Source organism: Cornus florida, unplaced genomic scaffold (assembly GCF_030987335.1).
Source record: "Cornus florida cultivar Cherokee Brave unplaced genomic scaffold, ASM3098733v1 CherokeeBrave_3.0.0_Hap2_Chr09, whole genome shotgun sequence".
In the NCBI taxonomy this organism is placed as follows: domain Eukaryota; kingdom Viridiplantae; phylum Streptophyta; class Magnoliopsida; order Cornales; family Cornaceae; genus Cornus; species Cornus florida.
Genome location: NW_026775579.1, coordinates 48129660 through 48144674, shown reverse-complemented (window position 1 = coordinate 48144674; position 15015 = coordinate 48129660). Strand labels below are relative to the sequence as shown.

The 15015-nt window shown below is 36.5% G+C and overlaps 1 protein-coding gene across 1 annotated transcript; it reads left to right on the top strand.

The window, feature by feature from the left end:
- Positions 1-709: 709 nt before the first annotated feature.
- LOC132273838 (receptor homology region, transmembrane domain- and RING domain-containing protein 2-like) lies at positions 710-14479 on the top strand. Its single transcript, XM_059774919.1, has 4 exons — positions 710-1140; positions 1803-2033; positions 9418-9822; positions 13472-14479. The coding sequence occupies exons 1-4, from the start codon at positions 1017-1019 to the stop codon at positions 14044-14046; spliced, it is 1335 nt and encodes a 444-aa protein (XP_059630902.1). The 5' UTR covers positions 710-1016; the 3' UTR covers positions 14047-14479.
- The last annotated feature ends 536 nt before the right edge of the window (positions 14480-15015 follow it).

Here is a 15015-nt window from a genome sequence, read left to right as displayed (position 1 = left end):
CATTGTCTAATCACTCTAATAAGGTTTGATATGAGTTTTGAACAACTATCTAATAATTCCCCCATATCATAATAATGTAAGTAAGAAGTAACCACATTACAAAACAGAGTTAGATTTTTATTTATTTATTTATTTATTTATTTTTTTTTATCAAGATAAAAGATTTAAAATAAAGTAAAAATAGAAATATTCTTAAGAGGTCATCTTAAAAGTTTTTTTTTTTTTAATGTGCTTACATTAAATAATTAATTTGACTTTTTACATATTTTAAAACCCAATTTCCAAGTTACTCAAATAAAATAACACTGAAACTTATTTATGCTTACAAAATTTTCTTATTAATGGGCGGTGGCTTTTAATTCCCCGAGGGGTGCCCGTGTTTAGATTCTCCAACAAAAATTATTAAATGGTCGTGGTTTATTTGATACTTGTGAACTAATTTAATGAAAAGTTTCCGACTATTCAATTTTGTAATTTATTAATAAAACCTTATGAAGCCATTTTCAAAATTCTGAAATTTATATTTAATTGGTCCACTAAATATTAATGAACCAAGACCGTTTAATTGCGTATAGCTAATTTTACAATAAGTAATATCCCTTTTAGTCCTGAAAAAATAATGATAATATCCCTTTTAGTCCTGAAAAAATAATGAACCAAATATTGTAATCTAATCTTAAGGCGGTGATTATAACCATGAATCCAAAAATAGAATATTGGTATTCACAATCACAATATGGATAATGATTAGGTTATTACATATTTACGAGTCACCAAATCTTATCATACACTAGTATTTATAGCCCAACATTTGATTTTCCTTTTTTAATTATACAAAATTTACCTCTCAGTTGTACGGAGTACATGGATTCAGAGAACTCAGTGTTCCTGGGAGGCATGGAAGCTGATGTCTGCATCGTAAAAACCCTAATTTTCTCTCTGTAAAACCCACATTAGGTTTATGATTTTTGAGTTTTTGGTGTTTTTGTTTTGAATAGTTCGATTCGATAACAAAGATGGTGAAGCTTGTGGTTCTTGTTTATTTTTTTCTCTCTTTAATGGCTTGTACGGCGTCTGCTAATGTGGTGTTGATGGGCAGCAACGTGACTTTATCGTTCCGAGGCATCGAAGCTACCTTTGGTGAGTATTCAGTGTTTTTTTAACTATTCGTTCTCTACTAGGGTTTGATTTTTAACTCTTAAGATTAAGATTTGAAGATTTTAATCTCTCCTTTTTTTTTAGTTAGAAAATTTTAAGATCTTATTGAATGACTATAGGGTTTGGGGATTAGTGTTGAAAGAGCTTCTGTGAGTTCCTAATTTGCACCAAAAAAAGGCTATGCATGTTGTACTCGAACTTATCTGAGACTTTTAGAATCACTCAATGTTCTTTACTAAATTTTTGGTTCAGTTTTTGCTTGAATTTCCTGAATATATATATATATATTTATATATATATATATATATATATTGGTTCAGTTGGGATGAACAAACAGGTTAAGGATATGTTCAGTTGTAAGTAAGTAAGGATAGATTAAGACTTGTGATCAGGATATTCTATCCAATCCAAGTTTTATCAAATCACATTGGGTCAATTGAATTCAGATTATATCCATTTGATGAATAACATGAGATAAATTTAAAACTTTATGGGAACATTAACAGAATCTGTTTATGGCGGTTGTAACTTGTAATGTCAGTTATACTGTCATTTTGACTAATGATTGATTAGTGAGTTTCAAGGCGGTGATTGGATGTCATCTTGACCCATTTTTTTGACTTTTGTTCCATTGATAATTTCAGCTCCACCCGTAAAAGGGTCTGGGAAGGGTGGCAAGTTGTACTTAGCGGAGCCTCTTGATGCATGTTCACAATTGACTAATAAGGTTGGTTCATCTAAATGTAATGCCAGTTTGCCATTTGCATTGATTATTAGAGGAGGATGCCATTTTGAGGATAAAGTTAGAAGAGCACAAACTGCAGGGTTCAAAGCAGCCATTATCTATGACAATGTATATGGTGATTTGGTTTCAAGTAATGATCCTTTCCCATCTTCAACTTTATAGTTTTGTTTAATATTCTTAGATTTTCTTCTATAATAGATACATATAATATGGTTTTATATTTATAGATTGTCCAGCTTTTTAGGTATCCTAGTTTTGTAGGATTTAGAGTAAATTACTCTCCATGAGGTTTGGTCTAATTACCTTCAAATTAAACTTGCAAAAAAAAATTGGTCAACCTCCCTCAAGGTTTGTTTGAAATCACTCTGACCTCGCCCACTGCTAAATGAACATTATGTCCCGTCAAATATAATTTTTAAATCCCTAAAACACCCTTATGTTCAGCCTCCTTTCTTTTTTATTGTCTCTTTATTTTCTCTGTTCTCAATAATTCCCTGTACACAAAGACACAGTGATTATATATATATTTTTTTGATAAGTAAAATTTTATTAAAAACGCTCAAAAGGGGAGCGGAACCCAAAGAAACAAAAGGCCAAAGGGCGCCTTAGACCTTTAAAGAGGCCAAAAAAACAATAATCTCCTCCGTAGATCTATAATCTCTCCCTGAAACCCAACAAAAAAGAGTAGAAATAATAGAGAACTTAAGCATAGAAACATGCTTCTTTTTTCCATCAAAATATCTCCTATTTCTCTCGAGCCAAATACACCACCAAATACAAAGAGGCGTAGCCTCCAAGCATCCTGAATGATAGCCCCAACAGAGACGCCTCTCCAAGCCTCAATCAACCCTCTAGAGAAACAAGGCATAGCCCAATGGACCCCAAATAATCCAAGCATCAAATCCCAACAATCTCTGGCCATGCTGCAATGTAAAAAGAGGTGATCAACTGTCTCCTCATCACACAAGCACATATAACAATGATTGACCACCACTTGATTCCTCCTCCTCAAATTATCCTTGGTTAAAATATTACCCAGGACGGAGGTCCAAGCAAAAAAGGCGACCTTGCGAGGAGCCTTGGAACGCCAAATAGACTTCCAGGGGAAAGGGTCTCCGGGAACAAACGAAAGACATCTAAAAAAGGACCTAACCTCGAAACGGCCTTGCGAGTTAGGAACCCAAAACCAACAATCCAACTCCCCAAAAGTGATCACTTGGCTATACAGAAGCTCCAAAAAACGAGAAACATCCTCGATCACCCAATCCTGAAAATGCCTCCTGAACTGAACATCCCAAGTCAGTCTCCCGTTATCAAGGTGATAACAGTCAACTACCACGGCCTGTCGGTGAGAAGCAATCCTATAGAGTCGTGGGAAAGCAAGAGCAAGAGGAAGCTCCCCATGCCAAAGATCCTTCCAAAAACTAATCCTCCTACCATTCTTGATTCGAAAACGAACATGCTTGCAGAAATCAACCCAACCCCTCCGAATGAAATTCCAAACCCCCACCCCCCTTGGACCACGCATCACAAGAGAGAACCACCCACCACTGCTTTCCCCAAACTTGCTCGCAATAACTCTCCTCCAAAGCCAATGTCTCTCACTCCCAAACCTCTAAAGCCATTTACCAAGGAGAGCCTTATTGAAAGGCAACAACCCCATTAACCCTAAGCCTCCACACCGAATTGGTCGACACACATGATCCCACCGAACTAGGTGAAACTTGAACCCCCCCGCCCCCCCCAAAAAAAAAGAAAGTTGCACTGCAATCTCTCAATTCTCTCAGCCACTGAAGAAGGAATCTGAAACAGAGAGATGAAATAAGTAGGAAGGCTAGAAAGGGTGCTCTTAATCAGAGTAACCCGACCCCCCTTGGAAAGGTACTGCTTTTTCCAACCCGCCAACCTCCTCTCGAATCTATCCACAACCAGATCCCAGCTCCCCACACATCTCGAAAGGGCTCCCAAAGGCAATCTTAAGTAAGAAATGGGAAAAGAGCCAGTGCAACATCCAATGATCTAAGCAAACATCTCAATCTCAGGAACATCCCCAGGCACAAGAAGACTCTTGCCAACATTAATCTTAAGACCAGAAACAACTTGAAACCAAATCAAAACGCATCTCAAATATCTCAACTGGGACGCGTCCGCATCACAAAACACAAGAGTGTCATCCGCAAACATCAAATGGGAAATCTCCAGTTGACTAGCAACATCCCTGCCCACCCAAAAACCTCTAAAAAAACCCAACTCCACAGCCCTCTTTAGCAATCTGCTAAGAGCCTCCATCACAAAAAGGAACAAGAAAGGAGAAAGCGGATTCCCTTGTCTCAAGCCCCTCGAGCTAGAGAAAAGACCTGTCGGAGCTCCATTCACAAGGACAGAGAATCGAGCGCTAAAAATGTAAAAAAGAATCCATCTCCTCCAACGCCCACCAAACCCCATCCTCTCCAATAAGTAGAGAAGGAAGCTCCAGCTCACATGGTCATACGCCTTTTCAATGTCCAGCTTGCAAAAAACACACGGAACACCGCTATTCAAACCGGAATTTACACATTCACTAGCAATAAGAATTGAATCTAAAATTTGACGACCTCCCACAAAGGCATTCTGAGAGTCAGAAATGACGCCATCCATAACCTTCCTCAACCTAGAGGCCAAGACTTTCGCAATCAACTTGTAAAAACATCCCACCAAACTAATAGGGCGGAAATCTCTAACATCCATTGCCTCTCCCTTATTCGGAATAAGAGCAATAAAAGTGGCATTCAAACTTTTCTCAAAAGAGCCCTGCACATGGAAGGCGTGAAAAGAGCCCATCACCTCCTCACGGACCACCTCCCAACACTCCAAAAGGAATCTCATAGAAAAACCATCAGGACTAGGGGCTTTATCCCCATTACAGCTCTTCAAAGCAGAGAAAAATTCCTCTTCTGAAAATGGCACTTCCAAAACAGAGCACTTCTCACCCGAAATAGAGTCAAAGTGAAGCCCATCAAGCAAAGGTCGCCAACCAGCTGATTCAGTGAACAACTTCGAAAAGTAACCAGAAAAACCCTTACAAATCTCCTCCTCTTTACTGAATATGTGTATGTATATACACACACATATATATAATGGGATGATTTTTCGTTGCTCAGTTGTGCATATACATACATGTTTATGTAAATATATAGTATATCTAGTATTGACAGTTGATAGAATTGAATAGAAACCGATCTCCCCATTAATATTCAGATATGAGTATAATCATCTTAATTTCCTTTTTGATCATCCATTGTTTTTTGGTTTTGTGAAGGTGTTTGTAGATGAAATTAATTTTTTAGGGTTTGAATTCAAAATCCATGGCAGGGGGTAGAAGATAGCAGATGCGTCTGCTTTAATTCCCACGAGAAGCTTTGAAAGAGTTAAATGTCAACCTCGAATTGGGTTAAAAAGGGTCTATTGAAGGTTGCGAACAAGACAAGCTCCGATCTTAGTTCGATCAATTTCAAATATGTTTTTTCTCAAGGAGATACAGGACATTGATTATTCTTGAATTTTATATCCTAAGCAAAATGGTGGATATAATAAGTTTTGAATGATGGTGGGATTTAGTTCACTGCAAAATTCATCAGTAGAACAATGGTGGTCAGTGAGGAGGTGGGGGCTTAGAGGGAGATTGTGTGTGTTTGTGAGAGAGGGAGGGGGGGCTTGTGGAGATGGAGAGAGATAGAATGTGGAGGGGTGATGGTGGTGGAGGGAGGATGAATTTAGAGAGAGAAAAAAGAAGGCATTGAAAAAGAATTTAAGATATTGAGAGAGTGTAAAATACTTTGTAATGTTAATTAACTCACTTTGATAAGGTGTGTCAGAGTAATTTTTACATTTTTATTTTATTTTTTATCTAAGGGTAATTAAGGCAAACCACAAGGGAGGTCGGAGTAATTTACACTAAAATTTAATGTGTCATCATATGATTCATATCTGTGTCGTGTCGAGTGGGTATATTGCGTCCTTGTCTGTGCTAATTAGCTCAGACCTAAGGGTCCTTGCTTAGTGTGATGGTTAAATTTTAGACTCCGTAAGCATGATAACACAATTTTGAGCCAGTGGGGCATCATTTCGTGCAAATAAAGTCAATGATTATGTGTGCACGCAGGTCACCCCACCCAACATCTCGAATTGATAGGTTCAATCCTCATTAATAGCCTTTAGTTAATTGATATCTTCACATCGATTGCAATAATGCTTTGACCGACAACATTTAATAGAGGAATATATATACATAAGGAGTATGGAAAAGAAAAACTATATTTACTTTAAGCACAAAATGATGTTTTTACCAGTGATTTTACCATTTGAACTAAATTAAGTTGTCGTCATTTAAACTTGCAGCGATTCTCTTTATGCTCAACTGAAACTTTTGGACCAGTGACTTCACTATAAGCACTGAATAAACTTGTCTTCTTGAATATCCACATTGTAAATCTCCAATTTAAGAAAGAAGGGATAGATTCCTTAGGTTTTAAGGCTGAACTAATTTAATCAATTAAAAGGTGGAATTAGATTGGCATATGTGGAACAATTCAATTTCAACCTTGAGATCAGAGTTTGTGATAGAAAGGGGTGTCAAAAGTGCACCGAGTACTCCAGATAGTGTTTTAAGAGTGGGGTTAAAGTTCCACAATCATTCATGTATGGGGAATAACTTTTTCCATTGAACTGTAACATTGTTTTACATTAAGGCAATAGATGCTAGGAGACTATCAATTTTGTAACCCTAAAAAATTACTCAACTGTTTACAGATGTCAGATAATCCTATTGACTCACAAAAACTTTCTAAAAATTACTTCATTCAATTATCTACATAAGATTTGAATGCAACCTGAATCGGAAGTTCGGGATTTAGATAATTCTATCGACTCACAAAAACTTTCTAAGAGTTACTTCATTCAATTATTTACATAAGATTTGAATGCAACCTGAATCAGAAGTTTGGGATTGCAATGCAGGAAGAAACTTCTAAATACTATTGTACTTGGTCCTTGAGTCATTTAGGCTTGAAATTGGATTGTAATCACCAATTTACTTGGACTCCATGCTATTCTTGTTTTGTTGAAATGGAATGAGATGGTATCCAAATGCATAGTTGAATGGCACCAGTCAGTGAGAACGCTGAGAAGTAGAGATAACCATGGCCACTCATTTATTTGGTTTCAACAGTACGGAAATATTGGAATGAGATGGAGAGTCCAATTACAGTGTTTGGCTTAAGGAAAAAAATACAATGCGGTATCCAATTTCATCCTGAAAAAAATAGGATTTGAATATGGCAGCGACAACCACAACTTGTTAACATTTCACACTTTTCTGATTCGTTAAAGAGTTAGGGATTTTACCCAATTACATAAAGGGGTTGATTTTTCTACAAGGAGGGACTTAAAGGGAAAAAACCTGCTCTTAAACAAATTTTGCTTAAGATTAAAAAAAAAAGAGTATAAAATAATAGGGTGGTGACTATGGCAGCTTGTTAACATGTCAAAACTTGCCCGATTCTATTAAGTTTAGGGCATTTGATCCAATTACATAATTGGATTGCATTCTTCAACGGAGATGTAAAGGGCAAAAACCTAGCTCTATCACTCAGAAGATTGAAGATCTCGGGCCTTCTGATTCTGCAATCATGGCAAGTCGGGTATCTGGATCTGCTTCTGCTTCTTCCATTCCCAGTGATTGGATTCATCGATTCCGGGGCTACCAGTCACATGTCAGGTGATATCTTTCTTCAGATTTATAAAAAAAAGGAGGAGGTCCAAAACAGCTTTTTAACTACCCTCTCATCATTAGTTCATCTCAAAACGGCTTTGGCTAATATTCTCATCATTAGTTCATCTCAATGTTTAACTAGACTTCATCCTTAACTTTTTAGCCAAAGTCCATTACCTTCTCTTGAGATGGTCACACTTCCTTGAGCTGAAACTAACTGGTCTACACTTAGTAGTTGGTGATCAAGGAGTCCATCCCCACCAATATGGTAGAACAGCCCATCTAACTAGCTCCCTTAAGCCTTCCAAATGAGAAAAGATCCCTACCTCTACGGTGGAGGCTCAGAGCCCACTCTTGCAAGTCAAGAGAAAACAAAGAAACACTATTCTTTAAATCCCTCCCTGCGCAATACTGAGTTAACCTAGGTTTTCAATTTAGCAACCATTATAAATTAAATTTCTCTCATAGGGTGGGTTGACTAAAGGAGAGAAACTGTCACAACTGGTCTGAAAGAACAAATTTGATACCAATCCTCCTGGTGAGACTCCCCAAAGAAATTTGGCGGCTAATTGCTCCATAGGCTAAAAATGCTATCCTATCTCATCTTATACTAATAATGGAACACTTCTCTTTAAAAGCCATGTAACTCAAATAGTGGCAAAAAGTGCACAATATCACAGAATTCTGCCCCTATTTCCTCTCCCCTAAAAGGGATCACCATCAGAGATCAATTGTTTGAAGGAGTGATATACTAATGCTTGCTTGTAGAAACAGCCTTTGTCAAGGTGCAAGAGAATACTGGCAATGAAAAAATTGGTGGTAAAATGTCTCGCAACTCCTCGTACACCACAAATTCTCATTTTTCAATTCTCTTTAGTTTTTGTATTTTTAAGAGCTAATATCAGAACCAAAATCTTAACTTGTGATAACTTTGCCTTTCAATTATTTTAGCTGGCCCGAAATGTGGACATTATTAAACTTCAATAAGATATTAAAGAAAGAATTTTGATTGAAAATCATTACTTGCAAGACACCAAGTTTTCCTCTGAAAAGAATGTAGACAAATAAACATCCTTTAGTAACACGATAATAGATGCAAGTTCAAACATTTCTTTGGGCAAGTTCACACATTTCTTGATCATGATGTTCGGAAATAATTTCTAAGGAACACCACCATTTTAAACTGTTGCTGAAGAAGAAACAAGATCCCATTTGAATTTTCCAACCATAGGTCTTCCCAAATAATGATTTGAAATACCAAACCCACGTCTTATTGTTATAAACTTTGGGGTGTGCTATGGGACATTTTGTCCATGTTGTGGTGATTATGTATCTTCATAATTATATAAGCATAATGATGATTTAAAAGTATATTTCGCCTTTTTTGGGGGGTTACATATTATGTAAGTTATATGTAATGTATTCAGTTTACACTATTACTATGTATGGCAATAAATGTAGAGCATGTTAACAACCCCCCACCACGCCCCGCGCTTCCGAAAGGTGGGTTGTAAAAAATTTTCCATCTCAGGGTTCTTTTTAAACAAAAACTTTGAAACCCTTTTGCGAGGATTTGAAGAACTCATAATTGGGATGATGTAAACTATCATTTGTTTTCATGACAAATTGAAGATGAACTTTTTTTTCCCAGATTTTTAATTTAGTTGTTCTTTCTGTCTTTGAGTGGTGTTGTTTTACTTCGGTGATGATTTTTGGTTTAGTTGAATCTATGAGACTATCTAATCCAGACATATGAAAAATGCAGTGGCAGGAAGTTCATCTGGTGTAAAAATACCTGCTGTGCTTGTTTCCAAAGCTTCAGGAGAAGTACTCACAAAGTACGCAGGTGTTACCAACATGCAACTGTGGATAATCCCGAGCTTTGAGGACTCAGCATGGTCAATCATGGCCATATCTTTCATTTCATTACTTGCCATGTCTGCAGTGCTGGCTACTTGTTTCTTTGTCCGGAGGCATCGCATAAGACGTGAACGGCCTCAACCTTCAAATGTTAGGGAATTCCATGGGATGAGCAGTCGTCTAGTAAAAGCAATGCCAAGCCTAATATTCACAGCTGTTTTAGAGGATAATTGTACTTCAACAACATGTGCTATATGTCTTGAAGACTATAGCGTTGGTGAGAAGCTCAGAATTTTGCCTTGTCGTCACAGTAAGTTTTCTCTTATAATCCTAAAGAAATCTAGTATGCTAATATTTTGTAAGAACTTATTTCGCAGGCTAATATTTTCTGGGGTGGAATTTTAGAAGATATGTTTTTTAGTAGTTAGGAAACAATTTTGCTTGTGGGTGCTCGTGTTAATCACATGAGTGTCCTTGCATGCTTACTCTTTTGATGGAGCTTTTGCAACTTTAGGTCCAAATTGAAATGAATGTTCTCATTTTTTTAAAATTTGACGCTTGTGCTGCAAAGTTGATGCGCTTGAGAGAATTTGTAGTACAATATAAGAGGACTTTTAGTAATATATAAATATATTAAATTTAATTTCTTCCTTCAAATGCTGTTTTGTACTCCCTAAACAAAGTTCCCATTACAAAATGTGGAAAGCCACTGTAAGAAAACTGATTATTGTAAATTCATAATTTTAACTTCTATTTACTTCTTTTGTACTATGTTATAGGGTAAGGTTTTAGGCTTTTAGCATTTTGATATCCAATAACATTATTTTGGACATCAGTGCATGATCAACTTATTATATTTGGTGTAAGAATAGTTGGTCTTACACCCTTAATTAACTTTCTGTAGACTTCTTCTGTACTGTGTTATAGGTGTTAACTAAGTCACGCAAGCCGTTTGTCCCATTTTGAGAATCAACTCCACTTTCCATTTGGAAGGATTTGGAAGGAGGGGAGAAACCACTTGGGTTAAGTCGTCTTTTATAATTTAAAGTATGATGTTGATGACACAGTTCTAAATTTTTGATTAGTTTTGTTTCTGACAAGCATGATAAACATTGGAAGGAAATTCAAACCAATGGTTTGATTGACAAGCATCATAGACATTGGAAGGAAATTCAAATCAATTGTTTGATTGCCAAGTTTTAGGCTTTTAGCATTTTGATATCCAATAACATTATTTTGGACATCAGTGCATGATCAACTTATTATATTTGGTGTAAGAATAGTTGGTCTTACACCCTTAATTAACTTTCTGTAGACTTCTTCTGTACTGTGTTATAGGTGTTAACTAAGTCACGCAAGCCGTTTGTCCCATTTTGAGAATCAACTCCACTTTCCATTTGGAAGGATTTGGAAGGAGGGGAGAAACCACTTGGGTTAAGTCGTCTTTTATAATTTAAAGTATGATGTTGATGACACAGTTCTAAATTTTTGATTAGTTTTGTTTCTGACAAGCATGATAAACATTGGAAGGAAATTCAAACCAATGGTTTGATTGACAAGCATCATAGACATTGGAAGGAAATTCAAATCAATTGTTTGATTGCCAAAAGACATATTCTTTGACATGTTATGCATAGATGAGATTAACTTATTCTTACACCAGTATAAACAGATACGGTGAGATACCTATACATGGATCTTTGTCGCAATTTTTTATTTTAGCTAGTCCCCTTGTTAGGCCACCATCATTAAATGAAATTTCTCCTGATATGTGGTGGTTAAAAATAAATTTGATAATTATGTGGTAGTTAGAATGAAATAAAATCAAACAAAATAATATATATTTTGTATATAAACACGCTAAAATATCATTTAACTAAATTCTATACTTACCTCCTCATTGCCTCTAATCAAAGGAGTGAAAAAATATTCTACTCAAATATAAATATTTTATGTAAGCCCACTATTTTTTATTTTGATGAATTAATGTAAACCCAATATAAAACCTGTTAAAAATTTAAGTACTTAATAACTCCAAAACATTATTATAGCTTTCAGCTCTTCACCACCGAATCCCTTTCTCCTTTTCAATTCTCAGAGAATATAGTTTTAAGATGAATATTGTTGTTCAAACCCATCCAAGAGATTTGGCTATGATTTGAAGAAAATTGTCTCTCTCCTTTAGTGGAAAACCTTAAAACTTGCAACCGAATGCCTTAGATTTTAGATTGGGTAAATTACACTAACCTCCCCTAAGGTTTCTTCAATATACACCTTGTTCCCCTCTTGTTTGCCAAATTACACTTACCGTCCTTGAGGTTTATATCTTTGTAATACCGTGTTCCCCTCTGTTAACGGCTGTTAATGGTTAGCCCAGTCAACGTGTACAGATGATGTAAGAATTTTTTTGGGTTAAAATTTCCATTAGTGCCCTTTTGTTACAGTTGTTGACAGATGTAACCCCCTAAGGTTTCTTCAATATACACCTTGTTCCCCTCTTGTTTGCCAAATTACACTTACCTTCCTTGAGGTTTATATATTTGTAATACTGTGTTCCCCTCTGTTAACGGCTGTTAATGGTTAGCCCAGTCAACGTGTACAGATGATGTAAGCATTTTTTGGGGTTAAAATTTCCCCAAGTGCCCTTTTATTACAGTTGTTGACAGATGTAACCCCCACTTGCCCAAATGAAATTATGCAATATCCTCCAATGGTAATAAAGTATTACCATTGTCATTGTCTTCTTAAAAACCTTAAACCCATGTTCAGGTCTCTGTGATTGGGTCTGCAAGTCGTCTTCATCCATGCAAATTTAAGTTTTATGTAGAAATCCACTAATAAGATAAGATCCATTGAAGAGTGGACTCGATATAGAGTTCATTTACTAAAGAAGGGCAACAACATTGACAAATTTATTGGCATGGGGATTATTTAAAGCTTTTCAAACTGATCCTATACAATTAATTGTGGGGTTTTATTTTCTCTATTGGGCTTATTCTGCAAGATTTTGTTTTGCATCTTGAAATTCATGTAAAGCGCAATGGAGGCATCAATTTCTATGTGATGCTTCCCTTTAATCACGTATAGTCATTGCTTAAGTTTTACCTTGCTGAACTCTTCAAGTATATGATCGGCAAAAGTGTAGGGGGTTATTTACTTCTGGTGAAGGCAAAACATCATTAGAAATGGTAGATACCTTCAGATATGATAACATACTTTTTTCCGATAGAAATGAACTCAACAATTATAATAATTTACAATGTACACACTGCAGAATTCATCTAAAAGATTGTTTGCGTTTGAGGGTGTGCTCACTAACTAGTCTGATTTAGTTTATCTCAAAAGATTGTTGGTTCTGTCTTGTCAAATTTGTATCCTAATTAATGGTTTATTAAATTAATTAAGAGAGTGGGCCTTGGTGTTACTGTGAGGTTTGCTCCATTGTGATCTGGAGGTCACGGGTTTGAAACAGGAAACAGCCTCTTTGTGTGCAAAGGTAAGGCTACGTACATTTGACCATTCCATAACTCACAATGGTGGTAGCCTCGTGTACGGGCTAGCTCATTAAATTAATTAATAAAGCTAGGATGGAGACATTTTAACGTGTTGGGCATCTCATCACTCGACAAGATTTGGGAAAATTCTGATTCTTTTGTGTGCTGTTTTTAGGGTGATACAAGTTCTCTTCTATCAGTAGAAAAGAAATTAGATTCTTTCCACAATTATTACAGGAGGCTGTTTTTTGGTTTTTAAATCCTGTTTTTAATGGAATCTAAAATTAAACTTTTTGGCACTTGAGATTTTAATATGTATTGGTCCTCATGTTTAGGCATTTATTGTATTGCATTACTAAATTTGAACTTTATTTAAAGAACCTTTTTAATCTTGTCAATATTGGTCATATCATTTTGGTTCTATCATGTCAATTTTGAGTAACCTCTGTTCTCGGACTTTGACAGAATTTCATGCTTTTTGTGTCGATGCTTGGCTTACTACATGGAGAACCTTTTGCCCAGTTTGCAAGCGTGATGTCAGAACCAGCATTGTTGATCCACCAGCATCAGAATGCACACCATTGCTTTCATCCAGCCCTGCAGCCTCCGTTGCTTCATCTGCTGTGTCGTCATCAGTCAGATCATCATTAGCATCATCATCGGCAGTACAAATAGCCCCATCTTCGTTTTGGTCTCCAGTTTCTCATGCTCATTCCTTTGCTAGCCCTCCTTATGTGCAGCAGTCTCCTCAGACATACCGCCAATCCCCTTACCTAAGTGTAAGCCGAAGCTCAGTGGACCTTAGGAATGCATCCTTTCAAAGATCTCATGCTTCCCATTTGGTTTCTCCCTGCTCATTGGGTTACCCTTCTCTCTCACCTGCTAATTCGAGATACTTGTCTTCACATATTCCTAGTCCTAGCAATGCTTCGCTGAGTTACATTGGCTCTTCTAGTCAGCAGCCACATCCACTGCATTGTAGTGAGTCAGCTGCGAGCTTTTCTCCGTTTGCTTCTGCACAATCACTTCCAGGATGTTGATTCAAATTCTAGTATATTATGGAAAGCTGATTATATTCAAAGTCGACTAAATGGTGATTTGTGTTCCTTTGACTTCTGCTTCAGAAGTTGGGACATCATGTGCATTGGGTTCGACCTGACATGATGCGTTTGCCAGTGACACAAATATCTGGAACTGATGGGTTGCGTCTGTTTTGTACATTGTAGCTTAAGGTTTGGGTTATCTTAATTAGTTTGATAATTGTGTTTTTTCATATGAGGCGTCTCAAGTTTCTCTCACTATGACGAGTGTTTCATGTCTTCTTGATTTTTGTTGAACATTGAGATTTCACTAGTCTTCATCGGTGAATAGTTAAACCATTATAAGAAACAAAATTTAGTGCTTTGTAGAAATTTACCGCTTGAAGTTATGTTTGCATGTGATTTTGCCAATGAAATGGTTTTTGCTCTCTTACTTCTTCTCTCTCTACATATATGTATGTATGCATATGTGTTCTGGGTTGAAGGTATTGAAAAAAAAGGGAAAAGAGATTGGTTGAAGACTGGTTGGGATATCTGTTTTCACTGTTCTGACTTGCAATTGTCTATTGTACGATCTTTACTGGTTATGTTGTGGAATGGTTGATGCATATGATCTTTAGCCGAAAGGAGCAGTGAAGTCCCTAAAGTTCCCACAGCCTGAAGATAGATATTGGAAAAGGGGAAAAGATATCAGAGGTAAACTAGTTCTTTTGATCTGATCTGTTGCTCTATGATCCCGGTACACTGAATTGAATATTTAGCAGCATATTCCCAATGCTGGTTAACATATCAAATTTTTGTTATCGCTGTTTGTCCATTTGTTATGCATGAATGTTTGTTTGGATGTTTAAAATAAACCTCGTTTGTGTTGTTCACATGTGGTGTGTTTGGAGCAGGGTCTAGCAATGCAGAAAAACAAGATGTACTATGGAATGACTGCATGTAGACTACTACTACTAGTTAATGTTC